The 9,572-nt window shown below is 59.2% G+C and overlaps 1 protein-coding gene and 1 long non-coding RNA gene across 2 annotated transcripts; both read left to right on the top strand.

Annotated features, from left to right (window-relative positions):
- The first annotated feature begins 64 nt into the window (after positions 1-64).
- On the top strand, positions 65-2,115 carry LOC146757284 (uncharacterized). The gene is made up of 3 exons (XR_014937085.1): positions 65-204; positions 326-376; positions 1,977-2,115. It is a non-coding gene; the product is annotated as an uncharacterized LOC146757284 (long non-coding RNA).
- A 914-nt stretch (positions 2,116-3,029) lies between these two features.
- Positions 3,030-9,405, top strand: LOC107325282 (ankyrin repeat and SOCS box protein 16). The gene is made up of 10 exons (XM_085523633.1): positions 3,030-3,170; positions 3,275-3,384; positions 3,619-3,704; positions 3,786-3,893; positions 3,965-4,136; positions 4,637-4,969; positions 6,611-6,878; positions 7,562-8,054; positions 8,794-8,907; positions 8,987-9,405. Exons 3-10 carry the CDS (start codon positions 3,624-3,626, stop codon positions 9,170-9,172), a joined length of 1,755 nt encoding a protein of 584 aa, XP_085379759.1. The 5' UTR covers positions 3,030-3,170; positions 3,275-3,384; positions 3,619-3,623; the 3' UTR covers positions 9,173-9,405.
- Positions 9,406-9,572: the final 167 nt, after the last annotated feature.

Genomic DNA, 9,572 nt, shown 5'->3' with positions numbered 1-9,572 from the left:
AATCAACATGGATGTTCATTGGCATGTGTGTGTGGACACGTGTGTGTGCGCTGACACGCGTGTGCCCGCCCTCACGCAGGCGCATTGACACGCGTGTGCACCTCGAGGTGACGCGGCCCCTTTAAGAGCGGCGCTTCCGGATCCACGCACGGGGCCGAGGGTTCGAGTCCCGCTCCCTCCACTTCCGCCTCCGCCGCCGCCATGGTAACGGGGGGGGGGGCTGAGGTTTATGGGGGGGGTCGTATGGGGGCCATGATGGACCCTATGGACCCCAATGGATCCCAATGGATCCTAATGGATCCTAATGGACCCCCCCAACCCGCAGGCGTGCGGCCTACAACGGCGGTTCGGAGAGGACGGGGATCTGGGGGATGAGGTGAGAGGGGGGGTTTATGGGGGTCTGTGGGGGGTTATATGGGGTTATATGGGGTTATATGGGGGGCTTATGGGGTTATATGGGGGTTTATGGGGGTTTATGGGGTTATATGGGGGTTTATGGGGGTATATGGGGGGGTTATATGGCGTTTCATAGGGGTTTATGGGGTTATATGGGGGTTTATGGGGGTTTATGGGGGTATATGGGGGTATATGGGGGGGGTTATATGGCGTTTCATAGGGGTTTATGGGGTTATATGGGGGATTTATATGGGGGGTTTATGAGGGTTATATGGGGGTTTATTTGGGGGGCTTATATGGGGGGTTATATGGGGGGTTTATGGGGTTTTATGGAGGTTTTTTGGGGGGTTATATGGGGGGTTTATGGGAGTTTATGGGGGTTTATGGGGGGTTTGTGGGGTTATATGGGGGGTTTGGGGGGGTTATATTGGGGGGGGTTTATGGGGGTCTGTGGGGGGTTTATGGGGTTATATGGGGGTTTATGGGGGTTTTGGGGGGGGTTATATGGGGGGGTTTATGGGGGTTTATGGGGTTATATGGGGGGGGTTATATGAAGGGTTTATGGGGGTTATATGGGGGGTTTGTGGGGTTTTATGGGGGGTTTATGGGGGTTTATGGGTTTTTTTGGGGGGGTTTATGGGGGGTATATGGGGGGGTTTATGGGGTTTTATGGGGGGTTTATGGGGTTATATGGGGGGTTTATGGGGTTTATATGGGGGGTTTATGGGGGTTATATGGGGGGTTTGGGGGGTTATATGGGGGGTTTATGGGGTTTATATGGGGGTTTATGGGGTTTATGGGGGGTTATATGGGGGGTTTGTGGGGTTATATGGGGGGTTTGGGGGGGTATATAGGGGCTTTATGGGGCTTTATGGGGTTTATATGGCGGGTTATATGGGGGGGTTTATGGGGTTTATATGGGGGGTTTATGGGGTTATATGGGGGGTTTATGGGGTTATATGGCAGGTTATATGGGGGGGTTTATAGGGGTTATATGGGGGGGTTTATAGGGGTTATATGGGGGGGTTTATAGGGGTTATATGGGGGGGGTTTATGGGGTTATATGGGGGGGTTTATAGGGGTTATATGGGGGGGTTTATAGGGGTTATATGGGGGGGTTTATAGGGGTTATATGGGGGTTTATGGGGTTTATATGGGGGTTTATGGGGGGTTATATGGGGGGGTTATATGGGGGGGTTATATGGGGGGGTTATATGGGGGGGTTATATGGGGGGTTATATGGGGGGGTTTTATGGGGGGTATATGGGGGGCTTATGGGGTTATATGGGGGGTTTATGGGGTTATATGGGGGGTTTATGGGGTTATATGGGGGTTTATATGGGGGGTTTATGGGGTTTATATGGGGACTTATGGGGTTTATATGGGGGTTTGTGGTGTTATATGGGGGGTTATATGGGGGGGGTTTATGGGGGTTATATGGGGGGTTTATGGGGGTATATAGGGGCTTTATGGGGCTTTATGGGGTTTATATGGCGGGTTATATGGGGGGTTTATGGGCTATATGGGGGGTTTATGGGGGTTTATGGGGTTTATGGTGCTCACCCCCCTCACACCCATAGGAATTCCTGTCTGCTGTCCGTGACGCCGAGCATCGCTTCTCCCTCCCCACAGAACCCAACACAGCGGGGGGGGAGACCCGGCTTTAAGTGGGGGGGGGGTCTCCAAGAGAGCCCGGCTCGGAGCCCCCCCCACCCCGACCCATAAATGGGCGCTGAGACCCAGCTCGGCCGGAGCTCAACGCCCCCCCCCATCACCCCCCCCCCACAACACAAAGCTATGGGGGGGGCCCGGGTCCAGCGATCCCCCCCCCCCTTCGGAGCCCCCCCCGGGGGTCCCGCCCCCCCCTGTTCTCACCAACCACGTAGTTCAATTAGTGGCCGCAGCCAGCAGAGCCCCCCCCCCCGCCGCCCCCAGACCCACAATAAAGGCAAAGAGCCGCCCCCGATTCCCCGGCCCCGCGGGGCTGCTCCCCCAACAACAGGTGGGTCAATATGGGGGGGGGGGGGTGAGGAAGGGTCCTATACCCCCCCATAGCCCCAATGGGGGCTGTTGGTTGGGGTCTATATGCAATAAATGCTTGTTGTTTTCTGCCCCCCCCCCCCCAGGGAAAGCAGAACCTGGAGCAGATCCTCATTGCGACCCACACGGCTCCGGTCCATGGGGCGGTGGCGAAGCACAGGGTGGAGGTGAAGCCTCTTCTCTGCCCTATGGGGCACACACAGCTCTATGGGGCACACAGCTATGGGGGGGGGCACACAGCTCTATGGGGCACACACAGCTATGGGGGGGCACACAGCTCTATGGGGCACACAGCTATGGGGGGGGGCACATACAGCACTGGGGGGGACACACAGCCCTATGGGGCACACACAGCTCTATGGGGCACACAGCTATGGGGGGGGGGGGGGCACACAGCTATAGGGCACACAGCCCTATGGGGCACACACAGCTATAGGGCACACAGCCCTATGGGGGGCACAGAGCTATGGGGGGGCACACACAGCTATAGGGCACACAGCCCTATGGGGCACACACAGCTATGGGGGGCACATACAGCACTAGGGGGGCACACACAAACTGCTGCTCTGCTGTACCCCCCCCCCCCCCAATAGGAGCTGCCTGGACCCCCCCCACCTTCAGACGAGGACTTTACGAGGGGTCCCTGGCTGAGCATGAAGACGGAGCTGGGGCTGGATGAGGGGGATCCCGGCTGCTTCCTCAGGACGTACAGCGTGGTGATGGTGCTGCGCAAGGTCAGCTCAACCCAGATCCCACCCCTAAGCCCCTGCTATGGGGCTGCAGTGCTATGGGGCCGCGGTGCTATGGGGCTGTGGTGCTATGGGGTCGGTGCCCGCAGGCAGCACTAAAGCAGCTCCCGAGGAACAAAGTGCCCAGCATGGCCGTGATGATTAAAAGGCCTCAGCAGGAGCAGCATCGATGCTGGTGCTGTGTTCAGGGACCCGACTGGTGAGAGGAACCTCCTCCATCCCCATCCCATCCCCATCCCAACCCCATCCCCATCCCATCCCCACCTCATCCCCATCCCCATCCCCACCTCATCCCCATCCCATCCCCATCCCCATCCCCATCCCCATCCCATCCCATCCCCACCCCATCCCCATCCCCATCCCCATCCCCATCCCATCCCATCCCCATCCCCACCCCACAGATCCCCCCCATAACCCCAATCCTTTCCCCCAGGTGAGATGCAGGGCACATTGCATCGCCTGCTGCTGGAGCAGCGGCAGAGCGAGCTGAAACCTGGTGCTGTGTTACTACTGAATCAGGTCTGATGCATCCATCCATCCCCCCCATACAGACACTGTGTACAGACAACCCCCCTGACCCCCATCTCTGCCCTATATCAGGTTGGGGTCTTCTCCCCCTCCCACCGCAACCACTACCTCAACGTCACCCCCACCAACCTGCTGCGCATCTACAGCCCCGACCCCGACGTGGGGCTGTCACAGCCAGAGGTGAGCTGGGTATAAGGGGGGGGTACACAGGGAAGGCTGGACCCCCCCCCAAATCCTATTCCCTTTTATAGGTCTCGTTATCCCAGCAGCGTCCTGCCCCGATCCCAACCCACGTCCCTATATGTGGGGATGGGGATACGGGCAGCTCTGCCCCACAGCCCCCACCCCAAAGCTTTGGGCTGGACCCACAGAGCACAGAGCCCAGACATCAGGATCCTACAGGGAGCGATGGCTGCGAGATGGGTGAGCACCGAGCCCTGCGCCCCATGGGGTGGGACCCCAAATAGCTCCATCATCCAGCCCCACATCGACCCCTTTCCTCCCTGTGTCCATACAGACGACCTGGATGGGATCCTGCGGGAGCTCCCCGAGGATTTCTTCTCATCTGGATGATGGATGACCCCAACCCCACATTCAACCCCACATTCGACCCCACATTCAACCCCACATTCAACCCCACATTCGACCCCACATTAAAGGGCTGTTGGTTCTGCTCCTCTTGTGCTGCTGCTTCATTCCCCCCCCAGCCCCCCATTAGATCCCACGTTGCCTTTCCCCATTGCACCCCAAACCCATTCACCCTACAAGTTGTGACCCCACAACCCCCCCCACTCTGCACCCACCTTCACTCTCCCTCCCCCCCCTATAACCAACGTGACTCTGTTTACCGCAGTTATTTATAGGGCCGTGCTGGGTACGGGGTGAAGCACGAGCCCTATTTATAACCCCAACCCCACTCACAGGACTCGGCTTTTGGGACCCCATGGCCCAGGAAACCTTTGCTTTCTCCTCCTCCGCCCTTCGCTCCCTTCAGGCCCAACGGGAGCTGCTGGAAAGGGAGGAGAGAAGAAGGTTTATAGCTCGGGAATGGGCAGCAATGAGGCTGCGGCCCCACAACCCCCGACCCCAAAGCTACAGCAGTAACAGGAGGCCGCGGTGCTGCCGGGACCCGGCGGTGCATAATGCTTTGTATGCCGGGGATCTGCAGAGAGTCAAAGGGATCTTCAAGGATGAGAGCACGGCAAACATGGTGCTGGAGACACACAGCGAGGAGCTGCTGTGGGCACCTGAGCAGGGTATGGGGGGGTATGGGGGGGGGTATGGGGAATGGGGGGGCTATGGAGGGGGGCTATGGGGAATGGGGGGGTTACTTGATGGGGGGGGGCCTATGGGGAATGGGGGGGCTATGGAGGGGGGCTATGGGAAATGTGGGGGGGGCTATGGGGAATTGGGGGGGTTTACTCGATTGGGGGGGGCTATAGGGAATGGGTGGGGGGTCTGTGGAGGGGGGATATGGGGAATGGGGGGGTTACTCGATTTGGGGGGGGGGGCTATGGGGAATGGGGGGGATCTATGGAAGGGGCTAATGGGAATGAGGGGGGGGTTACTTGATGGGGGGCCTATGGATGGGGCTATGGGGAATAGGTGGGAGGGGGCTATGAAGGGGGGCTATGGGGAATGGGGGAGTTACTTGATGGGGGGGGCTATGGGGAATGAGGGGGGCTATGGGGAATGGGGGGGGGCTATGGAAGGGGCTATGGGGAATGGTGGGGGGTTACTTGATGGGGGGGGGCTATGGGGAATGGGGGGTCTATGGAGGGGTGCTATGGGGAATTGGGGGGGGTTACTCGATTTGGGGGGGGCTATGGGGAATGGGGGGGGTTACTTGATGGGGGGGCTATGGGGAATGGGGGCTATGGAGGGGCTATGGGGAATGGGGGGCGGTTACTTGATTGGGGGGGTCTATGGGGAATGGGTGGGGGGGCTATGGGGAATGGGGGGAGGGGGCTATGGAGGGGGGCTATGGGGAATGGGAGGGGGTTACTTGATGGGGGGGGGCTATGGGGAATGGGGGGGGGTTACTTGATTGGGAGGGGGTTATGGGGGGGGGCTATAGAGGGATGTATGGGGAATGGGGGGGTCACTTGATTGTGGAGGGGTCTGGGCCTGAATGAGGGAGGAGGGTCCTCAGTTTTGTGAGGTGAGACCCCATGATCCAATAGGACGGGCTGATTGTAGATGGGGTGACCTGGAATTGGGGGGGGGGACCCACATTTGGAGGGGGGGGGTGTCCTCATATTTGGAGGGGGGGTCGCACGTTTGGAGGGGGGGGCTGCGATTTAGGAGGGGTCTATTACATATGTAGCTTCCAATGTCATTATTGGGGGTTATAGGGGGCTTATAGGGTTCAGGTTATAGAGTTAGGGTTATAGGATTAGGGTTATAGGGTTAGGGTTACAGGGTTAGGGCTATAGGGTGTTATAGGGTTGGGGCTATAGGGTTAGGGTTTTATAGGGTTAGGGCTATAGGGTTGGGGTTATAGGGTTAAGGTTATAGGGTTAGGACTATAGGGTTGGGGCTATAGGGTTAGGGTTATAGGGTTATAGGGTTTTAGGGTTATAGAGTTAGGGTTATAGGGTTAGGGCTATAGGGTTAGGGTTATAGGGTTAGGGCTATAGGGCTATAGGGTTAGGGCTATAGGGTTAGGGCTATAGGGTTAGGGCTATAGGGCTATAGGGTTAGGGCTATAGGGTTAGGGCTATAGGGCTATAGGGTTAGGGCTATAGGGTTATAGGGTTAGGGTTATAGGGTTAGGGCTATAGGGTTATAGGTTTAGGGCTATAGGGTTATAGGGTTAGGGCTATAGGGTTAGGGTTTTATAGGGTTATACGGTTATAGGTTTATAGGATTAACCCCCCCTCCCTGTCCCCCCCCAGGGCTGTGGGTGCTCAGTCCCCGCACACAACACACGTCACCGCTCCGAATCGCCGCATCCCGCGGTTACGACGAGTGCGCCCGGCACCTGCTGCTGTGCGGGGCGGACGTGGACGCCGTGGTTGGGGGTCGTGGGGCTTTACACGACAGCGTGGCCGCCCCCAGACCCTCGTGTACCCTCCTATTGCTTTCCTTTGGAGCTGACCCCAATTTACTCGGCTCGGACGGCAGCGCCCCGTTACATCTCTGCACCGCGCCCCACAGCATCAAGTACGGCGTGACCGCGGCGGCAAGCCACGCCCACTTCGGCGGCAAGCCACGCCCACTTCCAATCCCTCTATTCATTTGCATGCATGGCCACGCCCCTCGTTGTGCATCTATCGCTTAATTTGCATGACCACGCCCCTTCCTTATTCACATCCCAGTTGATTTGCATGACCACGCCCCATATGCAACGCCCACATAATTTGCATGGCCACGCCCCCTCATTATATAAACCCCACTTTATTTGCATGCGATGCCCCGCCCCTTAATCACGCCCATTGGTCACGCCCGCCCTGTAGCCCCGCCCACCGCCCCACCGTCTCCCTCAGACCCCGCCCACACCCGAACTCCTCATTTGCATGCCAGGCTCCGCCCTCACCCAATTCCTATTGGTTCCCTGCAGCAAGCCACGCCCACAAAACAGCGCGAGCCCAACTTCAAGCCACGCCCACCGGCTTCGCGCTGCGACGCGGGGCCACAAGGGGGGGGGGAGGGGGCTTCGGGAGGGTGCTTAGGGGTCACTGGGGGGGCTGGGGGTCCTGGGAGGGGTTGGGGGTCCCCAGGGGGTTTGGGGGTCCCTGTGGGTTGGGGGTCCTGGTGGGTTGTGGGTCCCGGGGGGGTCTGGGGGTCCCGGTTTGTTGGGGGTCCCGTTCCCGGTGGTCTCACCCCGCCCCCCCCCCCTCCTCCAGGTGCGCTGAGCTCCTATTGGCCCACGGAGCGCGGGTAAACCTGGCGACGCGGGAGCGCGCCCTGACGGCGCTGCACGTGGCCGCGGGGCGCGGTTTGGCCGAGCACGTGGCGCTGTACCTGAAACACGGAGCCGACCCCGCGTTGCGCAGCCGCCAAGGGGAGACCGCCCTGAACGCGGCCTGTGCCGCTGCCGAACGGCCCCGGGACGCCGCCGCCTTTTGCCTCGTGGTTCAGCGGCTGCTCGAGGCCGGGGCCGACCCTGGTGCAGCGGGGAGGAAAGGCCACACCCCGCTGCATAACGCCTGTGGGAACGCACAGCACGAGCTGGTTCGGCTGCTGCTGCGGCACGGAGCTGATCCCAGCGCTACTAATGGAGCCGGGGATTCACCCATGGACTGTGCGCTCAGAGCTGTGCCCGAGTACAGCCAGCACCGGCCGGAGAGAAACATCGCGCTGCTGCTGGAGCACGGGGCGGGGCCGGTGCGGCCCAAGGTGCGGGGACACAATGGGACCAGGAGGAGGATGAGGGGGGACATGGGGGGAGGTGGGACGAGGGGGAACGGCCATAGAGGGACACAGGGAGAGGGTGAGATGGGAACGTAGCGTGTGTGTGAGATGGGCTGTGACACCCCCAGGAGGGGAGTAAACTCTTGGAAAGGGCTGATAATAACAGGACACGGGGAAATGGTTTGAAGTTAAAAGAGGGAAGATTTAGGTTGGATGTTAGGGGGAAGTTCTTCACTAGGAGAGTGGTTAGGGCCTGGGACAGGCTGCACAGGGAGGTTGTGGATGCCCCGTCCTTGGAGGTGTTCAAGGCCAGGTTGGACGGGGCCATGGGCAACCTGATCTATGGGGTCTATGGGGATCTATGGGGTCTCTATGGGGATTGATGGGGTCTATGGGGTCTCTATGGGGATCAATGGGGTCTCTATGGGGATCAGTGGGGTCTCTAAGGGGATCTATGGGGTCTCTATGGGGATCTATGGGGTCTATGGGGTCTCTAAGGGGATCTATGGGGTCTCTATGGGGATCTATGGGGTCTCTATGGGGTCTATGGGGTCTCTATGGGAATCTATGGGGTCTCCTGGGCAACCTGATCTAGTAAATGTGTATGTTTGGTGGCCCTGCTAGACAGGGGGGTTGGAGCTACATGATCCTTGAGGTCCCTTCCAACCCGGGTCACTCTGTGACACCGATGTGACCCGTCGCTGTGCTGTCCCTGTACCAACAGATGCTGAAGTTCTGCTGCTCTCACCCTCCCGCTTTGGAGCTGCTGCTCAACGCCTACGATCGGATCCCACCCCTGGACACGTGGCTGGACGCTGTTCCACCGGAGCTGTGGGAGGTGAGACGGGGCACACGGTCATGGTGTCAGCCCATTAAACCCCCCCATTAAACCCCCATTAACCCCCCATTAACCCCAGGAGCACCGTGAGTTCTACACATCCGCCGTCCGCATGGCGGGGCAGCCCCGCTGCCTGCAGCACTTGGCACGTTGTGCCCTAAGGAGGCACCTGGGAGCCCGATGTCACAGCGCCATCCCTGAGCTCTCACTGCCGCCAGCGCTACAACGGTACCTGCAGCTGCCAATGGAGGGGATCATTAATTGAATGGGGGGATCATTAATTGAATGGGGGGATCATTAACTGAATGGGGGGATCATTAACTAAATGGGGGGATCATTAATTGAATGGGGGGATCATTAATTGAATGGGGGGATCATTAGTTGAATGGGGGGATCATTAACTGAATGGGGGGGCTTTGAGGGGGTCAGTGTCACCCAGCCCGGCTGGGGGTGACCCTATGGGGGGCTTATGGGAATAAAGCAGGTGTGGAAATGGCTGCTGGGGGTCTTTATATGGGGGGGAGGAGGGGTGGGAAGGCGATAAGAGCTGGGAGGGGGGAGGAGACACAGCCAGGCCACGCCCATCACCCCTAAGCCCCGCCCCTAACCTTCAGGCCCCGCCCACATACTCTAAGCCCCGCCTATCGGGGGCGAAATGACTCGTT

The sequence above is a fragment of the Coturnix japonica genome, chromosome 24 (assembly GCF_054131305.1).
Source record: "Coturnix japonica strain WE chromosome 24, WE-NBRP24, whole genome shotgun sequence".
NCBI lineage: Eukaryota > Metazoa > Chordata > Aves > Galliformes > Phasianidae > Coturnix > Coturnix japonica.
The sequence above is the reverse complement of the archived record's forward strand: the minus strand, read 5'-3'. Positions and strand labels throughout refer to the sequence as shown.